This window comes from Protomyctophum parallelum, assembly GCF_964188405.1.
Source record: "Protomyctophum parallelum genome assembly, chromosome: 14".
Taxonomy (NCBI): domain Eukaryota; kingdom Metazoa; phylum Chordata; class Actinopteri; order Myctophiformes; family Myctophidae; genus Protomyctophum; species Protomyctophum parallelum.
Genome location: NC_139709.1, coordinates 42,413,223 through 42,435,419, shown reverse-complemented (window position 1 = coordinate 42,435,419; position 22,197 = coordinate 42,413,223). Strand labels below are relative to the sequence as shown.

The window sequence follows — 22,197 nt, the reverse complement described above, 5'->3', positions numbered from 1 at the left end:
GGCCACAGCCTAGCTAGCTTATCTTCGTGCAGATGTACTCGTCAGACCAGTCATGACAGTGCTGTTGGCCATCTTGGCACAAACTGCGTGGGATGCAGTCACAATACTGGAATTCCACAGAACTGCAGGGCCACCATCCCATGCTACAGGAAAGCGGACAGGCAGCATCTAACAAGACACACAGTTTACACATAGTTCATCATGTATATGTTGAATAAACAGATTTGTAGGCTCATTTGTGCTCTCACCCTACTGAATTAAACTGGAATTAAGTTAACATTCAAATATTCATACATTACGGTATGTTATGCTTTGTGGAGAGGAGATTTGTTTGGCTAACTGTCAGAAAATAGCATAGGCCTACAGCTGTTCTGTAGAAAAAGCCTACATTTGTTAAACTTACATGTTCCAATCTCATCTGAACAATCCGCACAGTCATTGATGTGGTTGCATTTTTGATCAATGAAAATCCAGTTGGATGGATTCCCACATCGAAAGACAAGATAGCCAGGAAGGTGGATGGGTAGATCAACTAAAAACATGAACACATTTAAGGTAGTTGTGAATTTTGCCCTGTCCCCCATTTCATTTTCCAATACCCTTCTATTCACAATACAATAAGTAAGTTGTGTCATGGTACATTACTGCACATGGCGCTGTCCTCATCAGCTCCACTGAGACAATTCAAGACTCCATCACAGAGGTCTGAGGGTGGTAGGCAGGTCACTCTGTCATCACAAAGGAAGCCTGTGCCATTCTTTTCTGTTCTACATAAACGGTTCACTGTAGAATTAATGAAAAATAAATGCTACACCTTTGACACTTGTTTTAGTAAAAATGGAATATTCAATATATTCAAAAATCATGGTGTCTTACCAGGTGGTTGTTTGGGAATGCCTAATAGCAAGGCAAGTACAACACCAATCACAGTTAATGCTAGACATAACAGCACAACACTAGCAACACAGATGGTCCTTCTGCTGCAACAGTGGCACCCACAGCATTCCAGACAGCAGTCTAGGAATAAGAAGGTACTTTTAACCCAGCTTAACCACAGGCACAGAATTATATTTATAAAAATAAATAAAATCTTGGATTGTACAGTGATTCCAAACTTGCTATTTGTTTGTGAACCAATATCAGTCATTCCTACTTTAAGTCTCAACACTGTTTTTGGTTGTAACAATTTAATATGTAAGAACATGACATCAATGTAGAGATGAAACATGATTACTGTATGGGATATAGTTGTCTCGGGTAGGCAGTTAAATAATAAAAATGTATGATTAAAAACCACAGTAACTAAAGTTGTAGTGATACTGGAATCACTTTAAACAATACGCTTACCATCTTCTAGTGTTGTAGCTGTTCCAATTGAATGAACATCCAAATGTCTCTGACATGGAAAAGAACCATTACATGTACTATCAAACAAAATATGTACATAACACCCCAATACTGTAAACATCACACATATTGCATTTGACTTTACATTACCTGTGGATGGGTCCTGTTAGATTTCATATTGAATTTGCCAATTCATGACCTTGGCTTTTCAGCTATACAGCACTGTGAAATATGCTGTTTGTATGACAAGAGGGCTTGGTGGTCATCACTTGGTTACAGTTTAAACAGAGGACTACACCTTTTCTGATGCCAGCTCAGACATGCAGACCAAATTCATTGCTCACCAAATCCAAACAATACCTACACTTGACTACAGTACATTCACCATCAGATTGTGTAGGTGTCACTTTTATGGAAAAAGGATTGATAGCACTCATAAATTAACCAATATAGTCTGACCATTATATTGCAAAGAGGCAATAGGTTAGTTAATGTACAACACTTCTGACCTTATAAATCACTGGACTTATTACATGATTGCAATTTATACAGCCAACATGGAGGAATTTGTTTAGAGCCTTAAAGATGGAGTGCCACGATTTCTTTCCACCCTAAAACATGATCATCAGGTATTATAATATAAGGAGCAAGAACTTTTTCCAAAAAGTGTACAGCATTTGTTAAAATCATGCTTTATGTGGACACGTCCACCAGTTCATTAAGTATGCCAGGTTTGCCTGGTGGGTGGTGATCCACCGCACCCACAGCTGTAGTATGATACTGTCTATTTCATTGGCCCGTTTGACTGTCAAGGGTTCAGCCTCCAGGAAGAAACCCTAAATACAAAGTTAATAGAGCGTCGCAGTCCCTCCCCCTCAGAACAACGAGTGGCCCAGGAAATGGTTCTCCATTCATTTTCACCATAGGCGATTCCAAAAGTATTTATTTAAAGACGGTTATGCTGCAGACAAATCCAACTCGGATCGTGACAAATCATGACAATGAACACAATGTTTTGGGCCGATCAAATAATTTATAAGAAGAAAAACAAAACAAATAGTGTTGTCTCCTGCCTTTATTTTCTTCTTTATAATGATTTTATCGGCCCAAAACATTGTGTTCATTGTCATGATTTGTCACGATCCGAGTTGGCTTTGTCCGCGGCGTAACAGTCTTTAAATAAATACTTTTGGAATCGCCTATGGTGAAAATGAATGGAGAAACATTTCCTGGGCCACTCGTTGTTCTGAAAGGGGGAGGGACTGCGACGCTCTATACACCATTGCACATAAAAACGACTCCAGGGTGTCTAATGAAGTACTGTCACCTCAAACACATGAAAAACTGGAAAATACAAAAATTGTGGCACTCCATCTTTAATGGTTAGTTTAAAACAAATAAGGAAAAAGATAAAAGAACAGTATCAATGTGGATTTTTACTTCCTCTTTTATTTGTGAACAATTTTCACTCTGAGAAAGATAGGTGTGTGAAGAGAGTGAAGTTACAAATACTTATGCACTGTCACTTTTAATACAGATTAACGGCATCATTATACAACTCATCTCGAAACCGGCTATCCACTGCATCCGAAACACGAGACCGCAAAGGGAGAGTCAGCAATTATAAGCATAATCTACTTCAAACCAATCAGTTTCACCCTAGGTTTAAGCTTTTCCTTGAAACCTTTACTTCAAGTCACAAATAGTTTAACAAAGCATTATTCAATAAAATAAGTACATCAACAGAGTACTAATGAAAACAGTAGGAAAAAAATCCCCAAAAGCTATTTGGCTTGTACCGCCATTACTTTAGTGTAATGCCTCAATTATACCAATATACAGAAAAAACACCCTGCTCATCACTTCAATTCCAAATGCAAGAAAGATATTACACAACAGTCATAGAAAATGTGCTTAAAGTAGTTAACCCCATTTAGACAGCAAGATACAAGGGTATTTTGCCCAAGGGAAACAAGCAATTTTACTTTATTATTAGGAAGAAATTACCCTCATTTAAAATCATATTGGCTCCTAAATGTTAGACTGGTTCAGATTGACTTTGGAAGGCAGGGGCCCAGCCTCTTCCTCCTGCCCTGAGGAAGTGATGATCACCAGGGAGGATGCTGGGTATGGAGTCAACTTCTGATCCTTAATGTAGTCAACGTCACCATAGATGCTCAGCTTCTGAAATCAATCAAAGGAAAACACAGCCATTGGTATAGAATCTTTATCAAAAGTGACACCAAATAAAAATCTCAACAACCTGTATACCATATAGCAAGTCTACGTTGAAGTGGTTCCTCCCCACATAGACATACGGTAAAAAGGTAGACGCCTACTTCGGCTCTGGGGCGTGCGTCTCTTGAGAGCAGGCAACATGGAGGCAAGCTTTTGCCGGAAGCAGAAGCTTGCTAAGCTTCCGTGTGTGACCGTGCGTCACAAAACTGAAGGGAACGTTTGGTAGACCAATCAGAGGCAATGTATGAGTTAGAAGTGGTGGTGCTGTCTCATTTGTGGGTGTGAATTTGTAGTCGAATTTGTTGTCTTTTGGTCACTACTCTCAGTTTGTGTCAAGAATTTGTTGACCGGGTCACCATCTTATGGGGTGAAATTAAGTATGAACGCGAGTGCCTGCGTGCCGTGTACACAACCACACACACACATTGGTATAGCACTAATTTAGACACAAACACAAAAGTAGAGTTAAAATAATCAGACAACTTCTTTACTAGTAGCGAAACTAAAAATGCTTTGGACAAATCTTTTCTTCTTGGTGGACGAGACATTCTTGTTGCGTGCAGACAGAACACTGCAGGAGTACTGTAGCCAATAGCCATACACAACAGGTAAACCTGTTGCAACCATGCAAATGATTTGAGTACTTGACAAGTCGTGAATCTAGGGGGCGGGCTCAGACAGCACGCTCACCACCAGAAAACCTGTTATGCAAGTAACCAATGGATTTATTTGGGTACTAAATTATGTCTTGAATGTAGGGGGGCGCGTTCTAGCGTGCACGTGCATGCACCGTACCTATGCATGCACGTAATTATTTTTTTGTATCACGCCGTGGTATTCTGTGCAATGAACTGCTGAACGTAGGCTACCAAAGAAGCCACAACCATTTTATGTTGCAATCAATGACATGATGGTAGTTGTCACAAATGTTCAGACACTTGGACAATCCGGCTTTTCATTCGGTTCGGTCAGTGTATATTGGTAAATGGTAAATGGTGCATTTATATAACCAAGGCGCTTTACATAGATTGTGCATTACATGTGCATTACATTCACCCATTCACGCACACATTCATACACCGATCGCAGTGGAAACCATGCAAGGCACCAACTAGCACATCGGGAGCAATTAGGGGTTCAGTGTCTTGCTCAAGGACACTTCGACAGTAACTCTGGGGGAGCCCGGGTTCGAACTGGCTTTTACTCCCTCTTATTTGTGAACAATTTTCACTCTGAGAAAGATAGGTAAGTGTGTGAAGAGAGCAAAGTTACAAATACTTCTGCACTGTCACTTTTAATACACATTATAAAACTCATCTCGAAACTGGCTATCCACTACATTAGAAACACACAGGTAAAGCGCCACTGACTACACTTTAAATGTACACTAACAGTATCTAATGCTTTTATCCAGAGTGAAGCAGAAGATAGCTACATCCCTAGATGGTCAATATTACAAGCAACTAATCATGGTTCAAGACTGAACCCACAGCTTCAGCATAATATGTTATAAATACTGCATGCCCTTAGTTTTCATGTAAAAAATAGAAGCGCTAGGAAACCAAATAAGAGCTGGAGGGTGTAAAAGAAAAGCCCAAACCGCGACCAAAGCAACTGGGGATAATGGTTTCACGCAACTACTCGCAACCGTTTGGTTGCGAGTAGTTGATGAATCATTGGTACAGTTTGGGCCAAAGACTGACCTCAGCGGGTACATATTGATCTACAGCAGTTGCCACAGTAGCACAGCAGATCCAGATCAGCACCAGTACAGATAGAATCAGAGTTGTGGTTAGAATCCAACCTGGGAGCCAGGGGTTCCTAAGGAAACAGGATAATGGATTAAACATAAATCAGTTAATGGACCAGCTCAGTGACTGAACATAAGACTGTGATTGTACTTAAGTTGACACCACTCAAGTGTGAAGGAAAATACCCTATTGGCCAAAATATAAGACTAGGCTTTTTTTCCAATGGAAATATCCTAAAAAATGGGGTCATCGGAGACTATTTGATATTCAATGGTCTTTTTCCACAAATGAGTCTTGAAGAATGGGGGTTGTAACTGCATATGAAGGAAGCAGGGGTGATTGCCATGCTGGTTGTGGTGGCATATTTTTTTGTCAAAAGTCTACTTTTGCCATGGACATACAAATGAACGGATGATATTATCAGAAAGACAGAGCTATAAACTGAAATGAACTTTACTTTATAACTCTGAGCGTGTTATAAGGGGTCCTTGAAAATAAGAATGTTGAGAACCACTGTCCTAGTGGACTCCTAATGTATTGTGACATATTGTCATAGTAAATCAGTGTCATACATATTCTGAAGAAAACTCAGAGACTGACATTCAGTATGGTCTATGAGCCACAGACACATTTTGTCCATGTACGGACACATGGATGACCCCTGGAAGGAAGGCACTGCTGTAAAAGAACATTGATGCTCAAAAGGACAAAATGTATTGAGGAAATGGTTCTGACCTACGCTTAATACCTTTGAAAATATTAACTGGTTACATGATTTTAATAAGATACAAGTTAGACAACGTTTTTGTATAGGGCTATGTTACCTTGAGAGACAGCTGAAGATGTTGTAGTCATCGTAGTTGACGGTGCGGTCTGCAAACATATCTCTCTCCCTCTCCTGGATGAAGCTGCGCTGGTAGTCTTTGTAAATTGGGCTGCTCAAACCGCGCACTTTAAACGAGATATGAGAGGAATCCAATAAGTCGTGAATTATTTTTTCCACATTGAATGAAGGCATTGTGCTTTCTGCTCATTACAAATGAATAACCTTCAAATCAAATCATGATTATTTCAAACTTTTGCCTCAATTACGAACGATCAATGGATAATTATTTAAAAAAATTAAGTGAAAAAAAAAACACGATCTACAAGCTCACAACGCGTTGCAATGCGGCACGTTGTGAGCATGTAGATGTGCTATTTTCTCTATTTTTGTAAGAATCTATACATTAAGATGGTTGGTTAATTTTGGTTGTTTATATATTTTTAAGTAAATGTCCAGCCCTAGTTTATTAACAGTATGAGAGGGGCATACATGTCTCCTGTGGTTGTTCTTTGGCTTCTTTCTCCGGCTCAAACTGGGGAATAAACTGGATCTGTGGTTCAGTCTGTTGGTCAGAAAACAAAATATTTTGATTCACTGTCATGTTACCTTAGCTGTTATCTATCTAAAACACAATTTTCTCCTTTCCGATACTTGAAATTGCTTGTGGGTGGTACAGAGTACCTACCAGGGGTCCACACGAACGGTTGCGCGACGAGCACTTGCATTTCTTCTATAGATTAAATATTATTGGCTATTCATAAAGAACAATGCTACCTTTTTTACGATTACAACTAGCAGTTTCCCTCAATCGAGTGACTGTCGCACTCAGCGTTATCGGTTGGAATTAACATGAATTTGTTCTACAAGCGTAACATATCATTTTATAATGGATGATTTACTTTTCGGGCCTTTGGGCAAGTAGAACATGACCTGTACTTGCCCGACAGGTAAGTGCTTCTGAGACCTTAGTGTCAAGTGTCAAACCCCGGCTACCCATAAATATATAGTGCATTACATTTTATGTTTAGTATCTGTATGCTACACACGGCACATGTTGTTTGCCTGTGTAACCTAAATGGGCTATCATCATGACATTGGGTCGTGGATACACTTGCGAACTGCCAAACTCGGCGTTACCCGACCCAGCATTATAGGCAGTATGAAGGCATTTCCGGTACTGGTATCAGTATCGGAACAACTCTAATTAATTGTCAGGTAATATGACTATTACGTTACTCTATGACAGACAGTACCTGGAAAATGACAACCTTGCCATCATCAGCCTGAAGGTAAAATGTCCATGAGGAAGTGATTAAGTTGTGGGCCTGGCTCATTACATCATCCAAAAACCCTCTAACCAGTGTCAGTGGTTGTAGCATGTGAATCTTGGGCATCATGGCCACCAACTGTGAAACAAAAGAAGTGAGGTAGGTTTGATGACACATTTGTACACTCAGACAAACTAACAGTCTTCTAGAAGCACTGAAGTGGTTTGCTGCCCTTTCGTACCTGCTCTTGCCTTTGCTCAGCAATTGGGAGCTGACTCTGGCAGCCCAGGTTACATGCATATTGCTCATCTGAATGGGTGTAGGCTTCACGGCAGGCTACAGTATGTACATTTAGAGATGGTAACAGATGGTTAGACAGGATTATGGAGATTGGAGGACAGACTTGGCATAGAAGTCTTAACTGTAGTTAACTCATTGAAACAGTGGTGTGGGAAATTGAGTGGGTGTGGGACTGAGTAGACTTGTACATTTGAGCAAATAGAACAATTTCCCCTTTACAGATGCTGGAGTTATATACAATTATAAATGTGACCATTTGGCGGACTGGAAACCAATTAGTTCTTCAGCAAAACCCTCACATATCTCTCAACGTACTTGATTCACACTCAGATTTGGTCTGATTCAGGTCTTCGCTGTCGCCAACAAACTGGCATATAGAAAACAGACGACATCCTCTCTGACAGGCATACAGTTCCTCCTCCTAAACAAAACAAACAAACCAGTTCAAGTTCAACGCTTTGCCCCCCGGCAGAATAGCACAGTATTATTCTCTACTATATACACACATTGTCTGTCAAATCGTTATGGTAACGTTACATGATGATTATCTGAAAGCACTGAAAGGCCCACTTGCTACGCTAGCAGATGTTAACATGGTTAGCAGCACAATAGCTTTGGTCCATAGCTCAAACTAGGCATTAGAGAGCTATGGACCAGAGCTAGCAGCACAATGAATACTCAGTCAGTACTCACCCGGGGATAAGTGTGCAAACTGTATGTCATTTGACATGTCTTGTGACACGATGCTGTGCTTCCTAAAACGCTGTCAAAGACGTCGGAAGACGCCAATGTGCATGCGAGCACGACGGAAAGCCCCAAAACAGAATAAAAGGACGAATAAGTCCCCATCTTGTCTTTTTAAAATCTAAACAAACAACACTCTTCTCCTTCTTCCTCCTCCGTCGTGCTAGGTGCTGATATCGCGTGAATTTGAGTAGCACGAGATTTGTGCCAGCGTTGCTATGTTAACTAGCCGAGAAGAATACGTTTATATTTATATTTTCAGTCTATAGTTGATAGAAGCAGAGCTCTTGGTGTTTCGTGGAAATGGATAAATTCGTAGTGCGGCTGCCCAAAGGTGAAACATCCAATGATATGAAGAGTATGGGAGGAAAGAGGTATCGGCAGACTACAATCGAGTCATTACGGGTGAGCAGCTGAGTTTTACAGTGACTGAGTGATTGCGAACATAATCATAATGAAAGGAAGGTCTCGAAACATCTGGACAGACAAGTTGGACAACAATAATAATCATTCCTGTGTGTTCTTTTCAGAGAGTGGTTGTGATTGATGATATCATGCGCTACAAGTCCATGTTAGAGTTGTCTGGTCAGAGCAAAGACAACCTCCTGCAAGCCCTGACAGAACTGAACAAAAAGATACCATCCAGGGAGGTCCTGAAGTCCACAAAAATAGGTAGGCTATTCAATTCATCTGAAGTATCTTGTTACCTACGCTACACTTACAACACTTTGATTTTTGATGATTATGACACAGGGTTGCTGTAAAATTATCCTTTTTGTTTAAAACATTATTTATTTTTTTGTAAAAAAGTGTTTGATCACAATGGTCAGTAACTGGTCAAGGTCTCCCCATCTCTCCAGATCTTTATCAGAACATTTCTGATACCAGATTTATCCAATCAGGAGGAGAGAGAAGTCTATATGCATAATATGCAGGATAAACAAGTGAAATTTGAATTTATGACACAAGTCAATTGAGCAGATGAAATTGAAACTGGAACACTACATTTTAAGCTGATACATTGGTAGCCTATACTCTCCTGATTGGCTAAAATCGGCAACATAGTAATAAACTAGAACTGCACTCTGTCGAGTGCCTACTTGCTTGTTCTACTAGTGCGCAAGCAGAGCGTGCAAGTACTGTCGAAACTGTCAAATCTCAGCTTCTCTGTGAAGGTTGAAATGTTGAATTATTAGGTTTAGCTATTTGCTACCTACCTACTTTATGCATGTAAAAAAGTAGTATTATGAATGTATGGTACAAGTTTCTATCTATAAAATAAATACAGTTTTATTGATTTCGAATTATTCTGGATCCCTTTTTAGTTTTTCAAAGACAAATAAATCATCGATATCCGATGAAAAAAAAAGGTATATGAACTGAAATAAAAAATATCAACATCCTAATACATCCTTGCACACATGTGCTATTATGACCGAACATCATGATTACTGCACACAGACAACATTCTCTGTCACTGACGGGCCCGAAATGAACGCTGCACTGAACAAATCAACATAAGATAGAAAGAAAACAAATAGCAAACAACCAGCGCCTTCTATGCATGCATATCACCATATTAAGTAATACATACATATAATGCATTATTCTGTCTGTTCAAAGGTCACACTGTCAACAAAATGCGAAAGCATGCTGACCCTGATGTGAGTGCATTGGCAGCACAAGTTTATACTCAGTGGAAAACCTTTATTGAAGAAAATTCCAGTAAGCCATCTATTGAAGTCCGCTCTGACCCAAAATCTGAAGGACTCAGAAGCAATGCGAGAAGACTAATGGCTGATGCTCTGGAAGTAAAGGTATGAATTGATGGGCACTGCAATTGAAACATACCAAATACCAATGTAGTCAGACATTTTCTCCTGCTTCTTGTCCATACTTATCCCTAGAATGGCTGTGATATTATACATTTCATGTATGTTCCAAATACACAGCCATAGATCAATCCTATCCTATGCCTGCTCGGGTAGCAACTAGCAGCCTGATCGTTTTATGCCTGAAGACACCGGCAGGCATATAGGAGCGATCTATGGCTGTGTATTTGGAAAACATATGTAATATCACAGCCATTCTAGGGCTAATCCATACTATGCTTCTCTATTTCCTTTTGCATTATGAAAAATCAGACCTGTCTGAAGTGAGTGGTACTGTACTGTACTGTACTGTACTGTACTGTACTGTACTGTACTGTACTGTACTGTACTGTACTGTACTGTACTGTACTGTACTGTACTGTACTGTACTGTACTGTACTGTACTGTACTGTACTGTACTGTACTGTACAAACCCTCCTCCCTGGCCTGTGTGTGTCTGTGGCTGTGTGTTAGGCTGTGCAACAGTGGCACTTGGTGGTAAACAAACGCTATAACGCTATTTTCGTGCTCGGACACAGTGTCCCTGTCACAGTAGCCACACACATAGCTGGAGGGCTGTCTGTAGGAGTGGTTGCACCACTCAAAAATAATCATATTATGTTAGTCATAATAGTGCATGAGTGCATTCCTTAAAATTAAAATGATAAACATAACATTACATAGCCATAATATAGCAAGGATTAGCCATGCAGTTTAAAGGATTTCACGGGGTTGTTCTTACTGTAGTAATGTTTAAACCAGTCACTTACAGCCTCTTTTTACATACCGGTAATTCAGAATCAGAATTTGTTCATTAAACAAATATGATAAATATGCAGGACTTTGCCCAGGTAATCCTATTTCAGGAATATTTTCAAGCAAAGTAGTTGTGTGCAGGGGACAACAGGCGCTCACAAAAACATACAATATACTTCAGAGATTAGATTATACAATTATCTGTACAATATTTACATTGATGTGCATTCAGATAGCATGGCATGCAGTAGTGTTGTAATTATAGATTGAATGGTTTGAGCCATGGTTGCATTAGGAAAGTTTACAAGAAGTAGGCTACTCAATTTGGAAACAATATAACCATTGTACTGGTCTGTTTGTCAGTGTCCCGTTTATGCCCATATATATTTCTGTATCTGTCTGTCTGTCCCTTGTATATGCCCATATATTATGGAATGCCATATATGGGGGATTTGCGGATTTAGTGATTTGTAGATCCACTAATTCGACAGACTTTCTACTCGGTGCATCACTCTGTGTGACAGAATAGTCTCCATATATTTGTGTCATGGGCATGTTATGTTTGTGATGTCGTCCTCGTCCACCTATACCACCTATCAATAACCACAAACCCTGAGTAATGAATGTATCTGTTGTGTTGATGATTATTGCTTATCTGATCCTGCAGGTGGATTCTGGTCTAGTTGACAACATTGAACGAGAAGTTTTCCACCAGAGCTCGCGGTTGGTCAGCAGTTCATACAGAAGGACTGTGAGGACACTGGTCTTTGCCTTCAAACACAAGCCTGAGATTAGAGCACAAGTTAAAGACGGCACGGTCACTGTTGATAAATTGGTTTCTGATTATAAGAAATAGCCAGCTGTGTTGGACTGAGCATAGAAGACCTCTTTTGCAAAGAACTCTGCTGATGTGTAATTATCAAGATATCATTATGGATGTATTATTGCTGCTGTTTCTTTCCTTGGCACCCATACTTGTTCTCCATTTTTTTAAGATAATTTCCTCTAAATAGATTTTATAAAAAGCTTATTTTTTTATTTTTAGTTTGTGGCACATAATTAGACTTGTACTGATTTATTGTTGTAAATGTAAATCATTGCATATTTAATGTTGAGTAGAGATGATCATGGTCATTTTAATCAGAGGGTAAACATTCTTCATGTAGCTCTGTTTTAAATACTGTTTTATTTTTTTATTCGATTTTAGTTTTTGTTGCAAAAATAGATATAGTACGACAGAAAAAAAAGTCTCTTCCTCATTTTGATTCTGACTTTGAAGAATTGTATTTCTAAAGAAGCACCAGCCATATAATGGCTATCACCATAAGAATGACAGCCAATACGCAAATGGCGATGAAGACAATATCACTGGGGTCAGGAGGCTCAGGCTCTGCAGCCACCCCTGTCCCGTTCGCAAGCTCTGCTTGCAGGCGAGCTAGATCTGCTTGCCTCTGACGTTCTTCTGTTGAGATGATGGCCACTGTCGCAATTTTCCTCTGGGCATCGCACTGCACCTCATACTCTTGCATGTTCTGCTTTTTTCCATCAGAGAAGTCAATGTAGAGTATGTTTACCAGAACTGTGATGTTCCGGCGTTTCTGTAGTGGATCAGAAGTTGGTATAAGCAGAAGTAATTTGCTATATTGCATATATAAAGAAGTCATGAAATCAAAATGGTATGTGATACCAGTACAAAGAGTTAATATAATGTCCTGACAAGGGACATGGGGAAATATTATGGTGCACAAAAAAGGGCATTAATACTTGTGTTGCGTAATAATACAACATAACAGAAAAATGCGATTCCACGTTTCACAATGTGAAATTCACCTGTACACAAGAACTACTGTAATGACCAGAGCATGTGCTGTCATGTCCATATCATTTTAACTATAACCATGCGGTCCTAATTAATTGATACTTTGTAGATGTACTGTAGGTGTAATATCACCTGGCCAGCAGTTCCACAGTTGACAAAACGGGCAAGTATCTTGTATGATGTGGCTGTCAACTGGGCTGCACAGGATGGATCCCCCAGGTAAATGCTCTCACGGTCAAGCTGGGGTAAGGACTGCTGGGGTATCAGGATTGCAAATTCACTTCTTGTGCAGCTTATGTTCACCGGCACCACTTTGAGAAAGGACACATGGTGAGATTAGATGGTTCAACACCAGTTTGACAGAAAGGTACTACTGCTTGATGAGTTGAATACATAGGACCACAATGGAAACGAGCTCTCAGTGCTTTTTGTCTTATCCTTTTAGCATTATTGTATAACTGTCCCTGAAATCATTCAATCAATACTACACATTATATACTGGTCTTTTGTTATGCTCAATAGGTTGCAAAGTAACGGAAGCCTTTGTGTAGTGTTCTGTCATATCTTGTATGCTCATTGTGCAGCTTTCTATTCTAAGCTTTATTATGGCATTAGGATACAGTGTTTACTGTGTTTCCAAAACAATGGGTCGGGACCGGAATTAGAGGTTATGAGTAAAGACTTGATCATAAAACAATATTCCAAAACATTTCATAAATGTAAAAACCTTTGGAAAAAGCAGATCTAGAAGCTCACATCGCATCGCATTGTGATGCGTTATGACTGAGCTATCAGCTTTGTGTGGTTAATTAATTGTATTTTGTAAGTTTGGGTCCTTGGCATACACCAAAATGTTTTTGTGTCTCGACTTGAGCTAAAAGGTTTGGGAAACAATGGGCTATGCTGGTGAAACCAGGTGTTTGTGAACATGAACACTTCATTAGACGTCTGCTTGTCTAATAAAGTATGCCAGTTTCCAATGTACGATGAGACACTATGATGTGTCCAATGCTTGCAAACATTGGATTTGTTTTTACGTCCGGATACCCCGTCCAGGACAGGCTTCAGACGCCAAAGAATGATTTATGTATTCATCTACATTGAGTCATCTCACTAGTGTTCATGGCAAATACATTTATTGGTAGTGTGCAGTGGAATGTCCATGAAAATGGAATAGATTAGTATTAGAATGGGATTTCAAAGGAAGCCTAGCTCTCACCTTGTACATGAAAGTGCTATATTTCATGTAAATGGGCTATTTTCTGAGGCAAAAATATTGGTTTTCCATATTTGAATTCCTGTATACCCTAGCCAATTTCCACACATTTCATAACCATTGAATATTTGTGAGTGTATAATATGGTCGGAGTAGGTATCCTGTGAATGTTGATGTGGTGAGCTTACACTCACCTCCAACATATGAGCCAGTGAAGCCCCTGTGAGCCACATTTCTGTCTGTGCTGAGAACAACCAGTAGCTTGTTGCTCTTGGAGATGATGGTGGGAGGTTGTTCCCTGCCACACCAGCTCCCCATTAGGGAGTCTGTCTGACTGTCTCCATCATACACTGAAACGGAGTCATAGTCACACCCGTCTGTTAGACTGTTGCGATCCTCCAACTCCATGAATGGGAAGAACAGTTTGACCCGATATCCAGCTGTTAGATTAATGGTCCAGTGGCAGTTTATGTTGTTTGGATATATATTGGGGTAGTGTGGACTACTGATGTTGTCACTTAGTGATGAAAGGACCTGCTGGCATTCTCCTGCAAAAGTACAAATAATAAGACATGTTATGTGCACCTTCTCAACCTAAATTGTGTTGTATATATGGAACATATATGGAACCTACTGTGAAGCTGTACCTAACTTTGCTACTACAGGGAAAGCATGCACATGTATTATGTTACTATTATCTTTACACTTTGATCTTTGTTCTTGCACTCTTTATTCTTGTTTGCTGTGCTTGCTGTGGTTTTGTTGTTTTTTAATGTTATGCTATCTATGCTGCTGCATTGTCTGTAAGGAAGCCAAACAAAGATAAGTTTACTCTTATGTACCTGTACACAAGATGTAACAATAAAGTACAACCTTGAACCTTGAATGTCTGTTATTACTGTATTACTGTTTTTGCATGTTCAAAATAAAAATTGTCCCAATTGTATATACTGTATACTGTGTGTGTGTGTGTGTGTGTGTGTGTGTGTGTGTGTGTGTGTGTGTGTGTGTGTGTGTGTGTGTGTGTGTGTGTGTGCGTGTGTGCGTGCGTGCGTGCGTGCGCATGTGTGAAATAGGATTGTTTGGTTATATTTAATATTCAATAGCTTTCAATAGCGATTCAATAGCTTTCCAAATTAAATATTTGAAATTCTATTTGATTGTTTGATTATTTGACATGGCACATTTTGTACACATGTCTCATTCTGATGTTTTATTTGGTTATTTCTTCAGTTTTATGTAAAGGCCTGTAACTTTGTATTATATATTTATATTATATTGCTTTCTATTATTATTTGAGTTATACCATCCTTTTTTAATTTCAAACTGCCTCGCCTGAGTAGTAATATGCCTTGAATCCCCGTCCTCCGATGTTGAAGTCAGACTTGAAGACGACCAGAAGCTGATTGGAAGTGGTGACCGTTTTGGGGGGTGTATCCCCTCCACAGTAGTTACCCAGGTGACGGTGGGTGATGGTGGGACCATCAAATAGGGCTACAAAGTCAAAGTTGCACCCCTCATTATTTTCCAGCTTGAAGTCAAGGAAGACCAGGCTGACCACAGTGGCGTTGGAGACATGGATGGTCCAAGAGCAGTCAGCATTGTTGCTGTATTCCCGAGGGTAACCCGGGCTGGAGATAACACCTGACAGACCAGTTAGCACTCCACCGCACATATCTAGAGAGGGGTGGAATCAATCAATTTGGATGTGCCTTTATAAATGTGAAAACAAATAATATTGCAGAACACAACTGAAAACATTCTATGTTGAAACAACACACAACAAACCTTGAGTGGGGAGTTATGAGGAAATAATGGAAGTGTGATTAAAGTAAAAACAGAATTGCACAGACTACCTTTATATTGGGCCTTTCCATTTAATACATTTCCAACTCAGGGTTTTCATTTTCTGGCCAAGATATGAAGCCAAACAATTACCATGAAGATCACAAAAGGTTTATAAATGTACATGTTAAAACTTTACCAAAAGTTTATAACTATTAGTTCTCAGTTGAGATAAAGGTGGCTAGGTGGATGACACTACTCAAGCAATTAGAATATAAGAGATCACCTTTCCTGTAGCCTACGGTGAATCCTTTATGGACCACATGACGGTCTGATCGGAAGATGATGGACATGACATTCCAGGAGGAGGTGAACTGGGGTGGGGAGATGTCACCGCAAAATGTCCCCAGGTGGTTCCCCTCATCCTCAGCTATACCATTGTAGATCTTGATGTAGTCATAAGAACAGGTAGCATGGTATTCCAGCTCAAAGTGGTGGAAAGTAAGCAGAATTGAGGAACCCTCAGCCACTACAATCAGCCAGACACACTCAACGTTGTAGGGGTACATGCCTGGGAAGTTGGGGCTAGATATATTGCCAGATGAAGACGATAGAATTCCACCGCATTTGACACCTGGAAGTTATTGGGAAATAAATAACCATCTGTCAGTTTCTAAAAAGAACTCTGGAAGATGCATACAGCATGCCATGTAAGAAAGTATTACCTGAGCTATGGTAATGCACATGGCCTTCATAATTTATGGTTTCCTCTTTCCTGCTTACTTTTCTTTGTATTTATTTTTTACTGTACCTATATATTTCCCATTTCCTAACACTTTGATGGTGCAATAAAAACTGACATTGAACAATGGATGTCCAATGGAGTACGTATTACTTACTTACTCCTCTTCGTCCCCTATGGGACATAAGGCTACACAGTGTATACAGTGCCTATAAGTACTCCCATCAAGTGCAGGCTACCATCAAGATAACAAATAGCAACTCACCTTTTTTGGAGTCAGCCTTGTGAACGAGCAAAAGTAAATGAATCAATATAGCCACCCTGAGACTCATGTTGTTATTATTGAATCGGCTTTTGAGTTTTGTCACGCCTCACAATAGCAACAGAGAGAGAAAGAGAAAGGGAACAGCGATGTCAGAGCTCACAGCCACAGAGACGTCAGCAAAAGGTGCCAGTAGCTGTAATGGGACGTTGAAAAATTCATCCACAGCCTGAATGGGAAACCTGATAGTTGGGCCACCCTTCGCCTCCTTCGCTAAATTTTAATGACCGATATCGAATGTTCCTGAGTGCCTTGTCAGGACACTGTTTGCAGAGACGGTATACATTTTTTATGATTGTCACTCACACTGGCTGCTGTGGGTCTGAAAAGAAAGAGAGAGGAGGATAGTCACATTTGTCACTTGTATTAAATGGCATCATTAGCAGGATCAGGATGTGTGCGTTAGGGTTAGAGAAGGGACCAATACTATTGATTTCATACACTGATTGAATTAAGTAAAGTACAAAGATGTTAGCATATGGCTTAATTTGCATTATACTTGATTCCATATTGGATCTCTGACTTCATGTGACCAGCGAGTCACATCATTCATGACATCAATTGTCTATCTATGACAAGGGTGGGCAACATTGACAATGGAGAGGGCCACTATATTTCCACACTCCCTGGCCTGCACACTCCCTGCCCCCGGGCCACCATTTGCCCATGTATGACGTATGACTACAAATTTGTCAAGGTTTCATTGCTATCACAGCCCCAATAACTTAATAAACTCAGCGTGCATACAAAGTTTGGCAGTCATTGTTTCAGGGATGCACACACACACACACACACACACACACACACACACACACACACACACACACACACACACACACACACACACACACACACACACACACACACACACACACACACACACACACACACACACACACACACACACACACAGTATGGCTAGCCTCTTGCAGACCCACACCATGGTAATTGGTAATCATACTGTGCAGTGTGCACAATGGATAACCCCTAATGCATTATACAGTGTACAGTATGTATTGGTAGGGCTGGTGAGAGACGGTTCTCTGGGGAGTTGAGATAGGGATGATGAAGTGTGATGGTAAATGCAGGGTGTTATGGTCTATCTATATGATTAAGAAATCCACTGTGAACAAAAGTACTTTATTGCTATTATTAAGCCTGTCATTATTATCATGATCTTGGGATTAAGCATGGTGAATTTAAATCTCATGGTGGAGGCAGAGAACATAATACTGTTAGTGTTGAGTAATTCCTGCTACCCACTCTCACTCATCATAATCTGCAGTGCTGTACCACTTTATATAGCTGAGTCAGTGTTGTCTCACTTGGACAGTGGAGACGCAACATTCTGTGTGTGTGTGTGTGTGTGTGTGCGTGTGTGTGTGTGTGTGTGTGTGTGTGTGTGTGTGTGTGTGTGTGTGTGTGTGTGTGTGCGTGCGTGCGTGTGTGTGCGTGCGTGCGTGTGTGTGTGTGTGTGTGTGTGTGTGTGTTGGTTTCATAAGCTAGTTTTTCTAATGCATTGTAGCACAGCTCTGTTTACACATTGCACATATTGCTTAGTCTTATTTTTAATTGGTTTGTTACAGTATACAATATCTGCTTTGGCAGCAGCTTTGGCAATGTAAACATGTTCTCTCTCTCTCTCTCTGTGTGTGTGTGTGTGTGTGTGTGTGTGTGTGTGTGTGTGTGTGTGTGTGTGTGTGTGTGTGTGTGTGTGTGTGTGTGTGTGTGTGTGTGTGTGTGTGTGTGTGTGCGTGCGTGCGTGCGTGCGTGCGTGTGTGTGTGTGTGTGTTGCTGTTTACCCCTTTGGCTACTGTTGAAGTGAATGCTGCAGATGTGATGTTCCAGACATAGTTTTCTGATGTAAGTGCCAAATGCATGTCATATATTAGAGCGCTTGACTCATTCTTCCCTGTCAGCAGCTTCACCCGACTCATGTAGACAAAACAATAGAGGTGAGTAGATGGAGGGAAGACCAGACAGGAAGACAAAACACCCTTAGCTATAGGCTGTTCTTCAAATAAATAAGTGCTGCCCTGGCTGGAAGTGCTACAAATCCTTGAGTGCAGGCTGAATCAATATATACTGCCCAAAGAGTGCATTTGCAGGTGCATCATGAAACCTGCTAGATGGTGCTGTTGCACCACGAGACCACTTCGAAACTCACCACCAGCTTCTGAAACAAGAAAAAGAAAGTCATGCAGAGCTCTAAGCTGAAATAAATAAGAATGTGATTAAAATCAGTCAAGTGTTTTTCACACAGCAGTTCCTGGAACTAAAATGAGCTGCCTCGCCTTTGAATTTTAATTCTATCCTCTCTGAATGCTTGTCATTGTTCAAGGATGTGGGCACTGGGCAGTGCTGAAATGTGTTTCAGAAAGATATCGTTTGTTTGGAGCAATTAAATCACCTATTAGCAAATAAATGCCACTTATTCAAATCCAAATAAGGAGGCGTCTTAAACTAATGAAAACTTTAGGTTGAATAAGGGCCACTTTAATAATTAAATAAATAAAGTGTTCAGACACTGCCAATTTTGCCAAATATCTGCCCATTGAGACTCTTGGCACTTAATTGAATGAATGTGTGTGTGTGTGTGTGTGTGTGTGTGTGTGTGTGTGTGTGTGTGTGTGTGTGTGTGTGTGTGTGTGTGTGTGTGTGTGTGTGTGTGTGTGTGTGTGTGTGTGTGTGTGTGTGTAACAAGCTTAAAGCTATTGGTTTTGATAGCACATCAGTGAGCTGGATGCAATCCTACCTGGAGGGGAGAGAACAGATGGTGGAGGTGAACGGAACACTGTGTCCCCCCCCTCCCAGTGAGCTGTGGTGTCCCACAAGGAAGCATACTAGGACCTTTACTGTTCCTAATATATGTTAACGACATGACATCAGCTTGTGACTGCAACTTGTTCCTGTTCGCAGACGACTCAGCACTGCTGGTCTCGGACAGGAACAAACTGCAGGTTGAAAAGACCCTCAGCTCTGAACTCGGTAGAATCTGCACCTGGCTCGCTGATAACAAACTATCCTTACACCTGGGAAAAACTGAATCCATTCTCTTCGGATCAAATAGTAATCTCAGCAAGGCAGATGGCTTCTTGGTTAGAGTGGGTGACAACATTATCACACGTAAAGATGAAATTACCTACCTAGGTTCCATCCTGGAGGCCAATCTTTCCGGTGATAAAATGGCCACCAACGTAATCAAAAAAGTCAATCAAAGAACAAGATTCCTTTACAGGATCTCCTCACTGGTCAACAAAAACACCTTGAAGACCTTAACAGGAGCCCTCGTACAAGGTTTCTTTGACTATGCATCCACCTCTTGGTACCACAGCACCTCAAAGGCCCTTAAAACAAGGCTCCAGACCTCCCAAAACAAACTGGTCAGGCTCCTACTTGGCCTCACCCCCTGAACCCACCTCACCCCTGCCCACTTTGACAGGCTGGGATGGCTTAGGGTCGACGACAGAGTACAGCATCTTGCAATGGGTCTGGTCCACAAGATTCGATACACCACTAAGATACCCATGTACCTGTCTAAATACTTCCTTAATGTAAACGAATCCACACCCACAACACCAGAGGGAGTGCAACAAACCATGTACAACCCAGATTCGGCACAAACAAGGGACTAAATTATTTTCGCTCCTATGCCACCAAAATGTGGAACGCCCTACCAACAGTCATTAAGACATGTGAATCCCTTGACTCCTTCAAAACTGCTCTCAAAGGGCACCTACAGATTGCTGCAATTCGAAACTGGCCTCTGTAAAATCTGAATCCCCCCCACCGCCCCCCTTTCCCCTCACTGTATATGTATCTTTTCCCTTTTTGCTTCCTATATGATGAATTCCTGTTCTGTTCTTTAGCTACATAGAAGTGTCTATTTGTAAGTCTCTAAATGTTTTGATGAATTGAACAATGTGGACCCTGTTGTAAACAAGTGTAATGCTTAATTGGGTCGTCCACTCACAGTTAACAGTCTTTGTATTGAGTTTGTGCTTGAAATGTACTGTAATTCTATAAACTGTTAATAAATATTTCAATCAATCAAGTGTGTGTGTGTGTGTGTGTGTGTGTGTGTGTGTGTGTGTGTGTGTGTGTGTGTGTGTGTGTGTGTGTGCGTGCGTGCGTGCGCTGTTGGGCTTTGTAGGGATATTTGACAGTTTATATAAACATAGCAGTAATATCTATGGGTGTGACAACTGTATGAGAATAAGTTAAACTGTATGATGAACTGTACACGTGACTGCTACTTTTTTCTGGATTCCTATATTTGCTGGCATGTTGTTGATTCTGTCTTTATTGTAATGTGATGTATGTCCATAATTTTCTGAAAAACCAATAAAGATATTGAAAGAGAAACATAGCAGTAAGGCAGCTACTTATTCAGCTGATATTTATTTATTTTTTGGCATTTTGAAGACATAAATAGGAAAATATGGAAAAGCATAATATAGCTCTTATAGCTGTAAATCCAAATTATATGATATTCTGCTACCAAAGTAGGCTACAGTAGCTGCTTCATACTGTTCTCCCTGACAATTGCTCTCTGCAGTCTATAATATAGCTTGCTGTAGGTCATTATACTATAATGTTCATGGGTGGTGTTACTGTCCCAGAACGAGAGACAGGGTTTTCAGCTATAAATATAAATAATATTGTATGGTTTTGCTTATGTATGTTCATGCATATTTTGGGTTCATTTCATGAATAAATAGAATTACAAATGGCAATAAATATGTTAAAAGGTTATATCACAAGGTAAAAATGCACCCTTTGGAAGGGAGTCACATGATCAGAGTGTCACGCGTCACCTGTCAGTAAGGGTTAGAGGTTGAACTGAGTTTCTGGAGAGAAGTTGGATGTTTTGGGAACGTCAGAGAGAGAGAGAGACAATTATAGTTCATCTGCACATGGTTCAAAGGCGCACACGGTACATATATTCTTTATTATGTGTTCTTTTTTATTGTGGTGTGTTGTATATTGCTGTAAATGTGGAACTGCAGACAGACAAGTTGGACTCACATGTGTGGACTCTCACTAACTAAGGACTCTGCTTCCTTGTGTATGGACTCAAAAGCCTGAACAAAATGTCTTTGTTTCCAGTTTGGTGACTGGAGGAGTTGAAAGTCGCATGGAAAATAAAACCAATATCAGACATCTGTATGATGCGTGGACATACTTGAACCTGTACAGCTACAGGTAGCCG

General features: G+C 40.4%; 4 protein-coding genes across 4 annotated transcripts; 1 reads left to right on the top strand and 3 right to left on the bottom strand.

Annotated features, from left to right (window-relative positions):
* Positions 1 to 6: 6 nt before the first annotated feature.
* LOC310871328 (low-density lipoprotein receptor class A domain-containing protein 1-like) lies at positions 7 to 3,370 on the bottom strand (the record flags this gene model as incomplete). Its single annotated transcript, XM_083782814.1, has 4 exons — positions 7 to 192; positions 404 to 532; positions 646 to 783; positions 3,355 to 3,370. 4 exons carry the CDS (start codon positions 3,368 to 3,370, stop codon positions 14 to 16), a joined length of 462 nt encoding a protein of 153 aa, XP_083638940.1. The 3' UTR covers positions 7 to 13.
* tmem59 (transmembrane protein 59) lies at positions 2,708 to 8,723 on the bottom strand. The gene is made up of 8 exons (XM_083782100.1): positions 8,424 to 8,723; positions 8,046 to 8,151; positions 7,672 to 7,766; positions 7,416 to 7,568; positions 6,652 to 6,724; positions 6,161 to 6,287; positions 5,289 to 5,406; positions 2,708 to 3,531 (listed from the first exon to the last, which is right to left on the bottom strand). Exons 1-8 carry the CDS (start codon positions 8,577 to 8,579, stop codon positions 3,379 to 3,381), a joined length of 981 nt encoding a protein of 326 aa, XP_083638226.1. The 5' UTR covers positions 8,580 to 8,723; the 3' UTR covers positions 2,708 to 3,378.
* An 18-nt stretch (positions 8,724 to 8,741) lies between these two features.
* Positions 8,742 to 12,213, top strand: tceanc2 (transcription elongation factor A (SII) N-terminal and central domain containing 2). Its single transcript, XM_083782101.1, has 4 exons — positions 8,742 to 8,879; positions 9,005 to 9,146; positions 10,098 to 10,291; positions 11,769 to 12,213. The coding sequence occupies exons 1-4, from the start codon at positions 8,778 to 8,780 to the stop codon at positions 11,955 to 11,957; spliced, it is 627 nt and encodes a 208-aa protein (XP_083638227.1). The 5' UTR covers positions 8,742 to 8,777; the 3' UTR covers positions 11,958 to 12,213.
* A 176-nt stretch (positions 12,214 to 12,389) lies between these two features.
* cdcp2 (CUB domain containing protein 2) lies at positions 12,390 to 16,995 on the bottom strand (the record flags this gene model as incomplete). Its single annotated transcript, XM_083782099.1, has 6 exons — positions 12,390 to 12,699; positions 13,053 to 13,231; positions 14,331 to 14,684; positions 15,472 to 15,813; positions 16,208 to 16,555; positions 16,929 to 16,995. The coding sequence occupies 6 exons, from the start codon at positions 16,993 to 16,995 to the stop codon at positions 12,391 to 12,393; spliced, it is 1,599 nt and encodes a 532-aa protein (XP_083638225.1). The 3' UTR covers position 12,390.
* Positions 16,996 to 22,197: the final 5,202 nt, after the last annotated feature.

What these genes read in the sequence shown, in the direction of transcription:
- tceanc2 (XM_083782101.1), top strand. Translation starts at nt 8,778, where the DNA reads ATGGATAAATTCGTAGTGCGGCTGCCCAAAGGTGAAACATCCAATGAT. An exon ending in CCTGAAGTCCACAAAAATAG is followed by an intron (nt 9,147 to 10,097) that starts GTAGGCTATTCA and finishes GTCTGTTCAAAG; the next exon opens with GTCACACTGTCAACAAAATG. An exon ending in CTGATGCTCTGGAAGTAAAG is followed by an intron (nt 10,292 to 11,768) that starts GTATGAATTGAT and finishes CTGATCCTGCAG; the next exon opens with GTGGATTCTGGTCTAGTTGA.
- tmem59 (XM_083782100.1), bottom strand. Translation starts at nt 8,579, where the DNA reads ATGGGGACTTATTCGTCCTTTTATTCTGTTTTGGGGCTTTCCGTCGTG. An exon ending in CTGAGCAAAGGCAAGAGCAG is followed by an intron (nt 7,569 to 7,671) that starts GTACGAAAGGGC and finishes TTTGTTTCACAG; the next exon opens with TTGGTGGCCATGATGCCCAA. An exon ending in ATCAATATGTACCCGCTGAG is followed by an intron (nt 3,532 to 5,288) that starts GTCAGTCTTTGG and finishes GATTGATTTCAG; the next exon opens with AAGCTGAGCATCTATGGTGA.